Source organism: Colias eurytheme, chromosome 4 (genome assembly GCF_061535395.1).
Source record: "Colias eurytheme isolate Ceu_HAF_F1 chromosome 4, ilColEury1 Martin Lab GWU primary, whole genome shotgun sequence".
NCBI lineage: Eukaryota > Metazoa > Arthropoda > Insecta > Lepidoptera > Pieridae > Colias > Colias eurytheme.
Window position 1 is genome coordinate 3731165 of NC_142983.1, and position 18314 is coordinate 3749478.

The 18314-nt window shown below is 35.0% G+C and overlaps 2 protein-coding genes across 6 annotated transcripts; one reads left to right on the forward strand and one right to left on the reverse strand.

The window, feature by feature from the left end:
- Nucleotides 1-308: 308 nt before the first annotated feature.
- On the reverse strand, nt 309-7013 carry Syn1 (Syntrophin-like 1). The gene is made up of 7 exons (XM_090120390.1): nt 6269-7013; nt 5453-5647; nt 4011-4228; nt 3145-3230; nt 2223-2479; nt 1808-1995; nt 309-1030 (listed from the first exon to the last, which is right to left on the reverse strand). Exons 1-7 carry the CDS (start codon nt 6762-6764, stop codon nt 926-928), a joined length of 1545 nt encoding a protein of 514 aa, XP_089976516.1. The 5' UTR covers nt 6765-7013; the 3' UTR covers nt 309-925.
- Nucleotides 7014-8674: 1661 nt separating this feature from the next.
- Nucleotides 8675-18174, forward strand: LOC149908840 (uncharacterized). Of its 5 annotated transcripts, none has more exons than XM_090120392.1 (11): nt 8675-8744; nt 9066-9200; nt 9313-9463; nt 9625-9699; nt 12646-12735; nt 13378-13610; nt 15410-15528; nt 16566-16674; nt 16790-16936; nt 17681-17876; nt 17971-18174. In XM_090120392.1, exons 1-11 carry the CDS (start codon nt 8676-8678, stop codon nt 18120-18122), a joined length of 1476 nt encoding a protein of 491 aa, XP_089976518.1. In that variant the 5' UTR covers nt 8675; the 3' UTR covers nt 18123-18174. The 5 variants fall into 5 exon arrangements, with proteins under 5 accessions (XP_089976518.1, XP_089976517.1, XP_089976520.1 ...); XM_090120391.1 differs by lacking the exon at nt 8675-8744 and adding an exon at nt 8759-8973; XM_090120394.1 differs by lacking the exon at nt 8675-8744 and adding an exon at nt 8759-8973 and having other exon boundaries at nt 13480-13610.
- The last annotated feature ends 140 nt before the right edge of the window (nt 18175-18314 follow it).

Consider the following 18314-nt stretch of genomic DNA (forward strand, 5'->3'; position numbering starts at 1 on the left):
TTTAAACAGCCAGTTGACGGTAAAGCAGTCTTACATACATTATACACCAAATACCATACTATATACATATCCTCGAAGGACCAAATAGTTACTTCCTTAAAAACGTTTAATAACGCAGCCATTTCACTATAGACACTTAGATCATCAAAAGACCAAATTTAGCAACGCATGTATAACATGAGCTTAAACATCTTCAAAGGACCAATGACTGTATCGCTAAATATTGGTCCTTTGAACGTAATCTCAGTCTGTAATAGTCTGAGATTACGTTCAAAGGACCAATATTTAGCGATACAGTCATAGTAACAATTTGTAATAGTAACAATGTTCGAAGCGCCAATATTTATTTTTTAATGACTTTACTTTATATCCTCGAAGGACCACTATATGCAGCAAACGGCGGTATTGTCGAAATATTGGTCCTTCGAACATATTAACGTCTCTAATTAGTCTCGAGACGCGTTAGAAGGAACAGTATTTAATTTTTGATGACGTAAAAATCCTGGAAGGAATCAATCTCGAAAACTGCAAATGGGGTATTGTCGAAATATTGGTTCTTCGAACATCAAGGTCTCGAAAGATTTATTCAAGGTCTTAACATGTTTGAAGGACCAGTTTAATTTTAAATGTTTTGTGACGTTAAATCCTCGAAGGACCAATGCGGCAAACGGCAGTATTACTCTTTTTATAACGGAAGGACCAATATTTAATCTTTAGGTGACGTTCAAATCCTCGAAGGACCAATGTATACAGAAAACTGTGATATTATCGAAATATCGAAATATTATAATTCATTCGAGATGCTAAGATGTGTGAAGGACCAGTATCTAATCTTTAGAGACGTCACAATGCAGCAAACAGCGGTATCGTCAGTAGGGTCGGCTCAGAAGAGCGGCGCGAACGCGTCAGCGTCCGCGTCCTCGGGCTATAGCGGCGGCGCGGGCTCGCCCGGCAGCGCGTGCACGCGGGCCGACAGCAGGTTGTGCAGGATGAACACCGCCGGCTTCGGGCTGCCCTCCATGTCCAGCTCCTGTAGGCGAGATTAGTTGAAAAAAATATATAAAAAAATCCATACTAATATTATAATATATATTTATTCGAAAGTAACTCGGTCTGTCTGTCTGTTACTCAATCACGCCTAAACTACTGAACCAATTTTTATGAAATTTGGTATGGAGATATTTTCATACCCGAGAAAAGACATAGGATACTTTTTATCCCGGGAAAATGACGCAATCCCGGAAATCCCACGGGAACGGGAAATATGCGGGTTTTTCTTTGACTGTGCGGGCGAAGCCGCGGGCGGAAACCTAGTATTTAATAAAATTAAAAAAAAGAGCATGTGTGCCGAGCACACGTGTCAGAAGTGAAACTTCTTTTGCAAGATTCAAAGATACCAAAATTGTCGCTTCACTCCATGACGTGACGTTATTATCTTGCGACCTTGAAATTGTACTCTCAACGTATAAACTAAAGAAGTTTCACTTCAAAATATAAAAATAATAATGAAGAGTCTACTAATAGTAAATTCCCGTGTCCCCTCTAGTGGGGTATGGAGTGAAGCACATACATTTGTTTTACTGATCGATATGGACAAGTAGGTCATCAATCAGAAGTGATATGTGAAGATGTATTCGAGTTTTAAAATTATCGATAAGATAAGAAGTCACTCTTAACATTATTTCGCACACAAAGCTAAGTTTTTGTGCATGAAGTTATCTTTTCAAATTTCGAATTTTCGATGAACACACGCTCTGCCCGAAGACGTATGGGACCACGCACACGTACGTATACACCCCACACGTACCAGCGTGTCGTCGGCGAAGTGCAGCCAGAGCGCGGCGCGGTCGTCGTCCGCGGAGGCGCGCAGCGCGTGCAGCGGGCGGCGGTACAGCGCGCGCGCGCCGCCGCGGCCCAGCGAGCCCGCCGCCTCCCACACGCACACGCCGCCCGCGCCCAGCGACAGCCGCGCGCACGCGCCGCGGTACCGGCAACCTGCACCGAGATAAATAAAAAATTAATGAAAAATTAAATTTAACAGCTTCAAAAATATGATAGGATATAGAATTCATTCAATTTTTATAAATAAATGTCTAAAAACAATTCACTAGCGAACATGCTCTATGCGATATCTGTGCCTGTGTACTATCCACTTCATAGCATACATACTCTTTTCCATATTACAACACTGCCACATCACACAACACCCATAACAAACTCACGGAAAGTGAACTCCGGCTGCGCGCGCACCGCATGATGCGCGCCGTCCACCAGCGCGCCCGCCACCGCCGCCAGGTCGTGCGGCGTGTCCGCCCGCAGCGAGCGCACCACCAGCCCGCCCGCAGTGCCGGCCCGCACGCCCAGCGCCGCGGCCCCCGCGCCGCCGCGCCGCCACCACGCCAGCCGCGTGGCCGCCAGCCCGAAGCACTCGCTGGGCGCGCACCACGCCTCCGCGGACCACGGCGCCGCTTCGTATAGTCTGCAATTTGCATTGAGATATACCAAGAAGCTTATATCTAATACACTGGAGATTGCACTATGACCATTAACTTGTAACAAAAAAATATGACCTTGAACGACGCCTGTATTTTCTTGTTACAAGTGTATTAGATATAAGCTTCTTGAGATATACATATGGAGACGACACCGCCTACATCACTTATGTTCCGCTCAACATACGCCATATGACGTAACTGCACGCTCATTTTTTATTTGTTTTAAAGTGAAACGCATCAAATATGCCTTCGTGTGTGTTACGATATTGCACAAATAATACAAATAATACGGAAAAGTGCAAAGGAATAACTTTCATCGGTAAGTACCTAACTAGATAATAATTTTTAAAACTTAGAGCAAAAAAATGGCGCACAGATTTTGCTCGTGGTGTCTCCTCCATACGTAGTAATATTATCTCAATGGGAATTTGTGGTTATGTTAGTTGGATGTTCTCGCTAAATGATTTCGAGTTATGAAGCGGGCACAGATAAAAAAATATTTTCACAGTATATCCTAATGATTACAATTAGGCATAAGGCAAATTTCTTGGTGCACACCTCCGTTTCCGTCATAAATAATTTTATCGAAAATATGAAAGGCGAAGAAGGAAAACCGATACATGAAAAAAAATTGTATAAGAACTTATACCTCAATTCACGATCCGTGATTGCAACGAAAGTCGGCACCCATCCCTCTGCTTCGTCTGATTCATCTGAACCAGCAGACGCGCCAACCTGTACAAAAATTGTGTCTCTATTCCTTAAATCCATTATTTACGAGTCCCTTCATCAAAAAAAATAGCAATTTAAAGAATTAATAACTAAATAAATTCTTGTATGTTATAACAAAAGTTCCCAAAAAAATTATAAATTAAATTTGGCATATAAAACAACAAGTATGTATGTATTTATGTGAAATCAATATGAAACTATGTAATAAACTAAGAATATTCTGTAAGTAGTTTCCCAGCTATTAAACAACAACATAGTTATTGTTTTAAATTATGTGTAACTAGAGGTCCACCCCGGCTTCGCCCGTAGTACATATTTCGCAATAAAAGGTAGCCTATGTCCTTTTTCGGGTATCAAAATATCTCCATACCAAATTTCATGCAAATTGGTTCAGTAGTTTAGGCGTGATTGAGTAACAGACAGACAGACAGAGTTACTTTCGAATTTATAATATTAGTATGGATTAATGCTGTGGCATTATGCTGTAGCTACACTCACGTGAGATGACAGGTGGACATATCGTACCACTAAATGGCAGGGCCCAATCGGCAAAAGGAAAGTGGGTAGACAGAAGAAGAGGTGGGTGGACGACATAGAGAACATAGCAGGAAAAAACTGGATGCGTATGGCCCAAGAGAGGGAAGTTTGGTACAAGATGGAGGAGGCTTTTACGCATAAGGGGCTACCTACAACGACTAAAAAGAACTAAAATAACATATGTATATATTAATTGTATGGTGGAAATAAATAAAGCTTATTATTTATTTATTTATTTACACTCACGTGTTCACTCGGCGGGCGCCTCGCCAACCAGCCCGCGTGGCGCACATCGCCCATGAGCGGGCGCAACCGTGCCCTCGCCCGCGCGAGCGCCGCCCGGCACGCGCGCCGGGCCGCCGCGTGCAGCGCGCGGTGCCAGCCCGCCGCCGTGTTGCCGCACGCCGCGCGCAGCGCCAGCGCGTGCACGCCGTCCGGCGAGTAGATCTCTATCGTGCGCTCCTCTACACAATGTATCAATATTAATAGGTATACAAAAAAATAATAATAGTTTAAAAAAACTAAAAAACACGCTTTTTATAGAAAACCAAACTAAAAAATAGAAAATTTTATCAAAATAGTGTATTGTCATCGGTCCTCAATAAATCTACAAAGTTTGAACGAAATCTGGCCGTTTAAAGTGGGTCAAAATCGCGCCCAAAGAAGTCGGTTACAAAGAAACATACAGGTGAAGCTAATATAAAGCGTGTAAAAAGACATGTGGCACTCGGGGACTGCGGCGGTAAAGCTATTGCATGCTATGCATTCAAGCCACACCTCCGTGCCCGTCGAAGTGGGGAGCGTGAGGTTTTTTCGTTACGGAATTTCTGGATTCGGTCCCCGCGCTCAAAGCCCGCGATGGAAGCTATGCAATAGCTTAAAAATAAAAACTGCCAAATGTGAAAGTCCAAGTCATTTATGAATCAATACAATATGACACTGCATCTCTTTAAATTTATTTCATTTCAGCCATGTGCAAACAAGAAAAAATGCAACTATGATCATTATTATAATTTCAATTAATGTATTTAATGTAATTATTTAAATACTAGCGGTCCGCCCCGGCTTCGCCCGTGGTACATATTTACGTTTTCTCTACATAAGAACCATCCTCGTACTTCAAGGAATATAATAGAAAAGAATAATCGAAATCGGTTCAGCCATTCACACGTGATGCCGTGACAACGGGAAACGGGTACAGACCCGCCGCCTTTTTAATTTTTATAGCTCCCGCCGCGCAGCGCGTCGAACGCGGCAACTGATACACAAAAATAGTCCTTATGGCATGATTCTGTATTCACGCGCGATGACTTATAACGTATTTCATGTATAACTTTGGTGTTTCTACACCGATTTACATGATTCTTTTACTATAACCTGCCCAGGAGTATGAAGAATAATTGTGCCAAATTTAGTTGAAATCCGTCGGGTAGTTTTTGTTTCTATAACGAATATACAGACAGACAGACAGACAGACAGACAGACAGACAAAAATTTTACTGATTGCATTTTTGGCATCAGTAGCGATCCCTTATCACCCCTTCATAGTTTTTTTTTAAATATATTTCATGTACAGAATTGGCCTCTCTACAGATTTATTATAATTTAAATATATGTGTGTATAAGTAAGTATCCTGACTAGAATCAACCAATGTACTATACACTATTTTCATTCATAAAAAAATTACCAGGATCATGATGTCGTAGATTCTTTGCGACGCAAGCCATTAACAGCGGCACATATCTTGTGTCAGCGCGGCGTCGTCGCGGCGAGGGTGGGGACGGGGGAGCCTCTACCATGTAGCCTCTCTGCAGTTCCCAACCAACCTCGCTTATAATGGAAGCCTTCCGGAAGTATGGTGTTACTTCTCTGAGATATTTCACTAAAATGATACAAGAAATGTATCATCTTAATCATAGTTTAAGTAAAATAATTTTTTGGAGTGTGTTTTTATGGAAAATTTCATAATCAATTTAATTTCTATAGGTATTTTTTTAATTTTCCTACATCACACAAATTAAATCAGAACTATTGTTATCCTTATCCTAATGAGGTCAAAGCATTGAAGCAATTAATGAAATTTGCTCATTACTCATAATAGATGTTAAGTGATGACACAGAGGTCAATTTAGAGCAGGCAGAAGAAAACTCAACTAATTAGAAACATACTAGATTGATGACTATTTGTTAATGATCGTATGTTAGACCTACACTGTAACTACTAATAGATTAAACAGTATTTAAAATGGCTCAGTAAATATTTGTATTTTTTAGATAATCTGCTTAGTTCAATGGAAATTTAGAAATAATTATGATATATGCTTTATAATGTTATGACAACCTTTAATATTCCTTGTGCTAGAAATTAAAAGAACTAATACACTACTTTTATTGTTTAAATTTATGTAAACTATAAAAATCTGGATAAGAAAAATCGCACACACATACCATTACTAGTAGGGTATAAACCTACATTGTTTGAACATAACAATTTATTAATTACCTTCTAACTGAACCATTTTTCCAGCCCTTTTAAGAGCTTTCACAGCTTCTTCATGAGTCGCATCCTTCAAATCTTCACCATTAACAGATAATATTGCATCACCAACATACAATTGTTCAGTTAGATCTGCTGCCATTCCCTTAAATATTTTAGATATTAAAATGGGCATATTGTTCTCTATACCTCCTTTTATGGATATGCCAAGACCATTGTTGTCGGATTTAACTACTTGCACGACGCGCTTCTGGTTAGCAATCGCCTCTGGGACCTCGGTGAAATCGCTGTTGGGCGTCTCAACATTGTTGTTGTTTAGAGTGCCATTTAAAGTTGTAGTTGCATCGTAACCATCGTCTAAACAGACGCTAAGGTAGTCGTCCTCCAGGGAGCAGTGGACGCGGTACCACACGCCCCGAACTAGGGTTTCCAGTAGTCCTGACCGCACGCAAGTTGCATTTGGACTTTCACTACCACCACTAGATCCTCCGTTTTCCACCATAGTTTCTTTTTTACAAACCTCTGGCTTCAATGTGTAAACACTTAGAATTAAAATTATATTTTGAGTATGAGAGAGTATGTGATCTACATCAAACCATTTTTATGTTTAGTGTTTACGTTTTAGATCAAATTGGCATATACAACATTTAATATGTATGATATTAGATAATATCACGTAACATCTAAATAAATACAAGATAATTTACACAATCAATATTACAACATAATTTTGACATTTCGTATCGCTCCTTCGTTGAATACTACACAGATTATATCATTAAACTCCATCACAGTCTCACAGATATACGCAAAGTGTGTTGAATGGTGGTTGAATGGTTTATGGTGGTTGAATGCTTTGATCTTCATAAATCACTAAGTTATAGATCTAAGTTGATCTTAGCTTTGATTTGTGCTTTGATTTCACATTTCTTTGTGATTTCTTTATTTCTTCCACAGAACAGTTAAAAATAGAAGTGCTCTATTGTCATAATTATTTAATTATTATAAAAACCATTGTAAACCCATAACATATCAGTACACTACAAGTTAACTATGGCTTATAAGTTATAATGAACAGCTTAATTTTAGTAAAAACTGACAAGTAATTAATTCAGCATTCTATTGTACCCTAATTTTCTAATAGGCATGACGACAGTATCCATAAATGATCGTATTAGTGTTTTTAAGGGAAAATGTATAATAAATAAATTAAATATAGCGACTTAGAAATCTTAAAAACATTAAGATTAATGAGATTATCAATAAAATAAAACATTGAAATTCTGAAGTTCGCCATTTTGACTAAAACACGCGTGACGTCACGCATAAGTAAACAACTCACGTCAGATGTATTTTGTTGTTATGAATATGTTGAGAATACGCATTTTTATTTATTTTCTATTGTTTCACGTATGCTTTATCGACTCAGAACAGAAATATAATTGCGAATTCACGAATACATGGTTCGGGATTCTCCGCGCCAACTTTATACAATAATTTCTTATTATTTTTTCGCTTGAAATAATTACTAACACATTTTTGAGCATTATTTTTATGTGGATTCACACTGCAATACTGCACACCACTTATAAACTTTGTAATTCGTTTCTATAACACATATTAAATAAAGACTTTTTTAATTTTCTTCGCAATGCGTACAAATAATTACGTATTTACCAAAGTTTGACGTCACGCCTACGCCATGACACCTGCGAGCTGTTTTGGCACAGATATTAAATATTTTTTGAAAAATGGCTTTAATCTTCGTTAAATTTAAGTATATTACCGAAATATAGAGTTTTTCTTGTATAGTAAACGTATACACACATTATGGAAGAGAATTTCAAAATCTTTCGTCATGCCTATTCTCTAGATAATATTATAGTGCGTGAACCAAGAAGCTTGTATCTAATACACTGGAGATTGCACTATGACCATTAACTTGTAACAAGAAAATATGACGTTGAGTGAAGCCTGTATGTTTTTTTATCCCTTTCACACCTCATTTGGCAAGTTGGTGTGTGGTAGTTAGTTAGTTGTGAAAGGGATAAAAAAACATACAGGTATCATTCAAGGTCATATTTTCATGTTACAAGTTAATTGTCATAATGCAATCTCCAGTGTATTAGATAAAAGCTTCTTGGCGTGAACACTATAGTTACGATATCGCAGCGTAATTATTAATGTGTGTAGAGAGATTGAGGAATGGATTAAGTAAAATTATTTAAAAAGGTGTATTAAATGATTATCTTCGAAAAAAGCAACGAAAAACCACTGTCATTGAATTATTATATTAGTTCTAAATTTCGCCAAGTGCCGAAAGATCCGTGTAGTCTGTAGAACAAGCATGAACACACCATAAACACGTCAGCTGATTTTGCAATTTGCAATGACAGTATGTCAATTGTCAATCATGACCTACGATCATGTCATGAGTCATGACCTGTCTGCTGTCAATTTTCAATATTTGTTTGTATTTGTTGTGAGTACTGAGTTGTGACTTTACATTTAATTTAATTACAGTTGTTTTATTAAATTTCTGAACCTAATGCTCTTTAAAACCCTGCCATTTGGCATTTATTTATATTTATAATATTAAATAATATTGGAGTAGAATGGCCAAATGTAGAGCATGTCTTGTGAAAAGTGAAAATGTTGTATTATTTGACGAAATCAGTATATTAACTTTTAATATTTTAACAAATTTAGGTGTAAGTTTGTAATAAAATCGAAATAATATATCACTGAAAACTTAACTCACATGAATTATGTGATAATCCGTGTTTATTCATTTTGGTTTTAGGTAAGAGAAGATGATGGTCTCCCGCAACATTTTTGCAGTATATGCTATAATAATATATACAGTTTTGGTCAATTTCGGGAAAGATGTATTTCTGCGGATGCTGCACTAAAGAGTGAAATACCATGCGAAATAGAGGTGAGTTAAAAAATGAGCAAATAAAATTAATAAACTTAATTATCTAAGATAAATGATAACAATACTGTACAATAAAATTAAACATATTTATTAATATTTTTTTTTGTTGTAGGTGAAATCAGAAAACAAATATGTTAACAATATCAAAACTGAGAAGGAAATATTTAATGATGACAACAATTTATATTGTGAGGGAGAATATTTAGAGGATGAAGACGAAAGTGTAGTTACTATTGAGATTATAAAAAATGAACATGAGACTGGTATGTTTATTTTAATCTTTAGTAGTAATAAGTAACTAGTAAGTTTTCAGTTATGAAATTTTTTTTTAAATATTAATTACTATTATAATAATAAAGTAGAATATATGCACCTTGTAATTGCACTAAAATGAATCAGCCCCACTATTATAATTTTATTCTAGATGAAGAAACAAAAACAAACAGAAGAAAAAAAGTATGTCCAAAAAGTGAGGAAATTAATGTTGAAGTGAAAAATAGTAAGTTTTCTTTTCTTTACATTGTATTTATGAAAATTTGTATGTATAATTAATTTTACCCATTTCAAACCCAAGCAAGTTTTTATAAAATTTCTACTACAAACAATAATGTATCTTAAAACAGACTTTCAGAATTAATTATTAAGTGTATTTCAAAATCATTAGTTAGATTTTCCACAATTTCCTTGAAATTCTGTCAGTAGGCTAGATGAAAATAGGCCGAGAATCCAAAAATAGAAGCATAACCTTTCAAACTTGAAACAAATAGACCGGGAGATACTGACACAAAATTTCGAGTCATTTGTAACAGGATGGCGGTTCTACAGGGGTCTTAGTACGCAATGACAAAAAGAAAAATGATGGTGTGAACGCTGGTACCGGTGGGTTAGTCGCGTGGGCGTTAGTCGAACTCGTCGGAAAAATAGCGAAAGTCAAACGATTTGTAACACAAAAATTTTAGAATTTACCGATAGCCAATGATATTTTATATATAGATACGTTATATACTCACAATATATCCAAAAAAAATGCTTCATATACAGTGTCAGGCACACACAAATACAAGTTTAATTTTACTTAATTTATTACATTGACAGATTGTATAAGAGAGATGGCTCTAATAAAATGATATAAACAAAAAAGACAAAGATAGTTTGTCACTTCCGCGCAGGTGTAAGCAAAAGTCATAAGTATTCACCAATTAAATATAAATAAACAAATAGTTGCCATGGTAATTGGCATAGACTAACGACACAGAAGGTTCAATATTATAGATGTTACAGTTCCTGCACAAGTAAACAAATGTGACAATTTCATTTACTATTTAATTATTATTAGTTATGATGTTGTATTAAAATGAAAAAACTTTTTTGGAGATATAATTGTATTAAGTATTTATTACTAGCTGTGGTGTTCGTTTTCGGTCATCATCATTTCACCCGATAAATACCCACTTATAGTCCTCCTTATAGAATTCCATAAGGACCGATCTTACGCTATTCGTTTCAAGGCAGTTCCCGAAACCCGTACAAGGTCATCGCTCCAACTTGTAGGATATAATAATAGATAGCCTAGATGAAAAAAAAAGATGAAATAAAAGAAAGGATGAAGTATAAGCCTTTTTTATCTAAAACACAAATAAAATTTATGTTCAATACCTATATAAAGAAAAGCAAATAGCATTTTTCGTCAGTAGCGATAATCTTTTCTTTAATGTATTCAACATCATTTTTGCAAACAAACATTTTTGCCATCACGATTTCATTGTACAATATAATAAATAGATATATTTGTTAACTAGCTGCTCCGCGCGGTTTCACCCCCGTGGCTCCACTCCTGTTGCCCGTAGCGTGATGAAATATAGCCTATAACCTTCCTCGATAAATGGGCTATCTAACACCGAAAGAATTTTTCAAATCGGACCAGTAGTTCCCGAGATTAGTGCGTTCAAACAAACAAACAAACAAACTCTTCAGCTTTATAATATTAGTATAGATTACATGCACTGTGTGGATTTAAATATAAAAATAATCAAGTATTTACCCAAATCGAAATTAATAAAATAACCGTTCTATTTTAAATAATCGTATCTACATGATAATCTTTGAACACAGTGTACGCTAGCTTTGTCACACTAGTGATTGAAGCAATGTTTTATCCCTTTCATTATTTCAATAGAAGTGTCAAGCAAGTGACATTCATAAAGAATTGTAAATTGTTATTTTTAATCTTAAACTGTAATAATTGAATATATTTTCCTGTGATATGATATTTCTTTATCTTTCTTTATTTTTTTGCACGAATACGTGCACTGTCTGAACACACAGGAAGGCATTTTCGACAACTTTAATGTACCTATCGTTACATGCGCTCACTGGGACCGGTGACAATCTGACTGATTGCATTGGTCCCAAATAGGACCAATTCACGGAATCAGTTTTGGTGCGTTGATGACGTATCTACCTCTTGTTTCTATATATAATATCATTGCCGATAGCCCATAAAAAAGAAGTAGGCGGTAGTGTCATGCCATACTTTTCCGGTATGACTTACAGCCCGCCATACCGACGCGAATGTGTTGATTTAAAAAAAACAATTATTCAACCATTTGTACCAAGCTAACTTTTGCACAGGTAACCATCGTCGTGCAGCCATTTACGAAAATCGCCATGCCATACTTTTCGGACGATTCCAAATGGTCGCCATACCGCCGAAAATCTGCAAAATTTTTTTATTTCGCCTATCTTTTTGTACCAGTATTGCATTTGGCTTTTTGGAGAGTATTTGATAAAATGTGACCATTATTATATTTGCCATACTTCTAGTAGGGGGAAAAAGTGCTGTCATACTTGAAAAATAAATTTATTATTAATTTATATAAGTGAAGATTTCCAACACCTAGATCTTTTGAAATTTTGTATTTATATTCGTCGATCCTCAAATTTACAGGAAAAATAAGTGCCATACTGTTACAAATCGTTTGACTTTCGCTATTTTCCGACGAGTTCGACTAACGCCCACGCGACTAAGCCGCCGGTACCAGCGTTCACACCATTATTTTTCTTTTTGTCATTGCGTACTAAGAACCCTGTAGAACCGCCATCCTGTTACAAATGACTCGAAATTTTGTGTCAGTATCTCCCGGTCTAAAAATGATTTTGTGAATCAATTCACTTTTGACGGAATTTAAGATGAACATACACAAAAAAATTAAGGCATAAGTATATATATATATACTAGCGGTCCGCCCCGGCTTCGCCCGTGGTACATATGAAAAATAGATGTTGGCCGATTCTCAGACTTACCCGATATGCACAGAAAATTTCATGAGAATCGGTCCACCCGTTTCGGAGGAGTATGCAGACTAACATTGTGACACGAGAATTTTATATATAAGATATATTATTTGTGACATAAAAATCAATAAAACTACTTTTGTGTCCACAGATAACTGTGAAAGAGAAACAAGGAAGAAAAAACATTACTACGGTAAAAAGGAAAATAAAAAGGAAGAAAAAAAATTGCAGTTTGGTTGTGGTAATTATAAAAAAAAAAATATGTACATATATTTTTTTATTACCTACTTAATTTAAATTGATATAGGGAACATCGATAAATTATGTGAGGCATTTATTACTTTTATTGACCCTCCATCCATGGATTTGGATATCAACTAAATTTAAGGCTACCTGTCCACCGGAGTGGAGCGAGGCAGCGGAGCGGAGAAACGGAGAAATATTAACCAATAGGACTGCACAAGATTTTGTGGTGGACAGGCAGCCTAAATGTATCCATAAATTGAATATTATCATTACAGATTTGAATCAATATAATGAAAAATGAAAATGTCCTAAGTAATTATTTAAGTGAAAACTTCTTTAGCGGCGTTGAGCACTTTTTCTGTAATGGGTATAAAATCTTAAACTTGCGTCAGGACACGTGACCTGATCGAAAAAGCGTAAGCGATAGCGTAAGCGTAAGCGATGGAGAGAACTCAACGTTAATAATCAAGTTTTCACTTCTGCCGGCACTCCCGGAGTGCAACCCGTCTTTTTTTGTTTTTAATAAGGGTAGTAGAGATAGTAATTGTACTGTTTATAATAATTAGGGTAATACATACATAAGGCACTCAATTCTTTAAATTTTAGTCACAATACAAAATAACATGTATAATTTCAGGTTTATGTTCAAAAATATTAGAAAGTAAAGACAAGTGTGAGGAGCATGTATTGTATCATAAAAAATATAACAGATGTTCTCTATGCTTTCTAAACTTTAAAGATTGGTGGCAAACATTGACACATAGGGCAGTGCATGAAGAAGATGGAAAATGTTGTTTTATTTGTAAGGAAAAGAAGAAAAGTATTGCGTCTTTAGAATATCACTATAGAAAGTTTCATTCGGGTGATGAGGTAAGTTCTATTAAAACTTATTTTTTAATATAATTTAAAGAAGGATTATATTTATAGACTGGGGTAGAAGCCTTTAAAAATAATGAAAAGATAAAAAAAATCGCAGTCGGATGAAACCCATTAGAAAAGGAGGGGAATATGATGAAAATAAAAGGAAAAATAAATTACGGTCAATCCGAGTTCGGGAAGTGGGAGGGGGGAGCTTTTAAGAGAAAAAAATGGTTTCTCTCGATTTCCGACAAAACTACAAGACCTACAGAACAAAGTTCAATAGCAAAGTTGTAAGTAATTAAAAGTTCTACAACTTTTGTATTCACAATTTTTTCACATAACCTCAAAATTTAGGTGAAAAATTCAAAAAACCAAGTTTTTGGTCTTTTATTTTTATCTACTTCAAAATTTATTGTTTTTCTACGAAATTTGGTGAAAACTTACTTTATTATGTCCCAAATACACTGTAAATTATTTGATTAAAAATATTTATTTTTTCGCCTTATTTTGAATTAATACCAAAAAAACAACCTAATTTTCAATCGAAAAGTCACCCGTCAAAATATCAGCTTTTTTTTAAAACTGGGGGTGCCTTTTATTCATTGAAATCTCTACTTTCATATGGTGTAAAAAAAAATAAACACCACCATAGTAAATGTTCTCAGGAAATGCATACAAACAGTGTGATAATGAGCTTTTACTAAATCAGGCACACTTCTCGAACTCTATATCTTCTCTTGTATCGGCTTTTCGGTAATATTTCAAAAGAAAAATAATTATCTGTTCTAAGTTTAATATTTTACAGCATATTTAAAAGCAAAATGATGTCGATAAAAACATTTCAGGTAGTTCGAGAAGTGTGCCTGATTTAGTAAAAGCTAATTTTCACACTGTTTGTATGCATTTCCTGAGAACATTTACTATGGTGGTGTTTATTTTTTTTTCACACCATATGAAAGTAAATATTTCAATGAATAAAAGACACCCCAAGTTTTTGAAAAAAGCTGATATTTTGACGGGTGACTTTTCGATTGAAAATTAGGTTGTTTTTTTGGTATTAATTCAAAATAAGGCGAAAAAATAAATATTTTCAATCAAATAAATTACAGTGTATTTGGGATATAATAAAGTAAGTTTTCACTACATTTCGTAGAAAAACAATAAATTTTGAAGTAGATAAAAATAAAAAACCAAAAACTTGGTTTTTTGAATTTTTCACCTAAATTTTGAGGTAATGTGAAAAAATTGTTTATACAAAAGTTGTAGATCCTTTTATTACCTACAACTTTGCCATTGAACTTTTTTCCGTAGGACTTGTAGTTTTGTCGAAAATCGAGAGAGACCATTTTTTTCTCTTAAAAGCTCCCCCCTCCCACTTCCCGAAATCGGATTGACCGTAATTTATTTTTCCTTACATTTTTATCATATTCCCCTCCTTTTCTAATGGGTTTCATCCGACTGCGATTTTTTTTTGTTTCAAAAATTATCTACTCTAGTCTATTACGACTATTACCTATTTTAAATTATAGTGAGTATATTATAAATAGCCCCATTATGAATGCATCACTTATTAATACTCATATTGCTTTCACATGGTCTAACAGAAAGTATTACTTATTTAAATATTAATGGTAATACATACTTTATTTTTAGAGTACTTGTAGCGTCCGTTCATTTCAACGGACAACGGACTGTATTTTTTCAATGATAGCCGTTTATTGGCGGACCGTTATCCGGTGATAGAAACGGACGTCTAAAATCTCTCTCTAACGATACTAAATACATATGACTTAAACTTTCTTTTACAGAATGTACAATTGGAGTGCAATATATGCTTCAAAAAATTTGGAGATCCCAGAAAACTAAGTAAACATCATTCACGATCACACTCAAATAAAAAGTTTATCTGTGATTACTGCCAAAAAATGTAATGAATTACTTTTTTTAATTAGTTACATTATTATAAAATTAGAAAAGATTCATTTTAACATCTAGTGATCTATCTCTTTAATATAGATATATATACTTAGTGTGGTGGACGTTTAATTAGGAACACGTAACACGATGAAGAAGTCATCAAATTTATTTAACACTAGCTTTCCACCCGCAACTGCGCCCGCGCAGTCAAAGAAAAACCCGTTCCCGTTCCCGTGGGATTTCCGGGATAAAACCTATCCTATTTCCCGGGGTAAAAAGTAGCCTATGTCCTTTCTCGGGTATCAAAATATCTCTATAGGTACCAAATTTCTTGCAAATTGGTTCAGTAGTTATGGCGTGATTGAGTAACAGACAGACAGAGTTACTTTCGCATTTATAATATTAGTATGGATTTGTGTATTAACGTATTCGAGATTAAGTATTATTTCAAATGTAATAGAACACCCGTTTATCTAGTTTTATAAGAAATTGCTTAATTTTAATCAACCGTTAGCTTAAATTAATAAAATTAAACAACTTTAAGTGAAGTCTGATTTCCGAGTATTTTCAGTCTGGGCAACAAATTAGAAACAGCATGGTTCGAGTGTTCCAAAGTCAAAACCTGTTGAAATGCCCCCAATATTTTTTTCCTCTACAAATATTTGCACCGTTTTTTTAACACTAATAGTTTCTGAAAATTAATTTGCTTTGCAGTATAAATAGGTAAAAGTAAGACTGACCGACTGACCCATCAACAAGAGAAATGATTTTAAGTTTACATTTTGACAAAAACTGGAGTTACAGGAAAATTGCAAATCATTTAGAGTGTTCGATAAAAAGATATTCAATGCTATAGTTCATTTAAAAGAGCATGGTACTTCTGATCAAGTCCCTAGAAAAGCTTGACTATGAAAAACCACTGCTCGCGAGGTTGGCAAATGATTCTTTTGGCAAAGATGGATTCATTTAAAAGTTAAAATTCTATTATAAAATTAGCTACCTATAGTATAGTGGCAAACTATTTTTATATTATTTTTCTTGTGACAGATTTTCTCACAGGAGAATTATAGAAATTCACTTGAAAACGCACAACAACGAAAAATTCGCTCGATGTAAACAATGCGATTTTGCTACCACTACATTGGCAAGTCTTCAGGTAATCAAATTATGTATTCATATCAAGTGCTTGGTTTTTATTTTGGTACAAAGTATTGTTATAAAAATATAATACAATAATTTATAAATATGTGTTTATTTTATTAAAATTGCAGAGTCATATTTTACGTAAACATACGGCTGAAAGAGTGTTCTGTAATGTATGCTCCAAATGGTATAAGAATCAGAAATCTTTGGACTCCCATAAATGCCGAGGGCGACTGCTACAAGTCTGTCCTGTGTGTGGAAAGAAGCAAAAATGCGTGAGTATCTTGACTATACTTATAGATAGAGATTATATTATCTGTGCAGTGTGTTTATAATCTACAGTAAAGCCAACTCTCGCATTAAACAGTTATTTCTAATTTCTACACCGATAGGTATCATGAAATATGCAACGAACAGTAGTTGTTGTGGTTCGACAGTAGTTGTCGAACCACGAAAACTTGCAGAATTATTTCGTAAGAAAGATACTGACAGAATATTCGCTCACTATCGCAGTGCTATTTGGTAACGGTTATAGTATTACTAGCTGTGCCCCGCGGTTTTACCCGCATTGCTCCGCTCCTGTTGGTCTTAGCGTGATGATATATAGCTTATAACCTTCCTCGATAATTGGGCTATCTACACCGAAATAATTTTTACAAATCGGACCAGTAGTTCCTGAAATTAGCGCATTCAAACAAACAAACAAACTTTTCAGCTTTATAATATTAGCAGGAATAGATATTATTTGTGGACTGTGGTAACAGTTATATTAAGAAAAGTTAAAATAAATTGTTGCTTGCAGCATCTAGCATGTTAAAAAGTTCTCGCATGAAATGAGGATTGGTAACATTCAAAAATTTTCAGCGAAATTTTCGACTATATTACCTTGTTCAACAAATGTTTAATGTGAATATAAGGTTTATCCAACCGAGCCAAAGTCGACCTTATAATAGGTAGAAATAAAATGCAATAACTATGTATGTAGCCGCAGGTAGTAAATTTTTATTGTTTTTCAACAGTTAACCAATCATATGGCAACTCATTCTACGGTGGCGAAATTTAAATGCAACAAGTGTCCCGCTGCGTACAAAAGTAAAACTTCTTTAAGAGAGCATCTCGATAAACATGCGGGTACTCCTAGAAAACAATGTGAGTTTTGTTCGAAGGCCTTCTATAGCGGTGCGGTGCTCATTAAACATCGTAGGATACATACAGGTTTGTACATATCTATATTAATAGAATTGGAAAGTCTGTTTGTAATATTAATAGCTGCTTTTTACTTATTCTTAAAATAAATTCTGAATTTCAGGTATTAAACCATACGTGTGTCACGTTTGCAAGAAAGCATTTACAGGAAACAATAACTTAAAAGTGCACATGCGGATACATGGAGAAGACTTAATAAAAAAGAAGATAAAGGAAGACGTGAATCTGGAAGAATTTCATAAAAATTTTTGTTAATAATAGTTAAATGGTTGAATAAATAATATAAACAAACATCGTTTTCAAATCATTTATTTTTATAAATTATTCGCCATAGAAATACGGTTTTACATCTAGGTAAAAAAAGTAAATGTATCACATACAAAAAAGTCTTTGGCAAGTACAGAACGTGTACCGTGGTTTTACTTAAGCGATAAAAATATAAGAAAG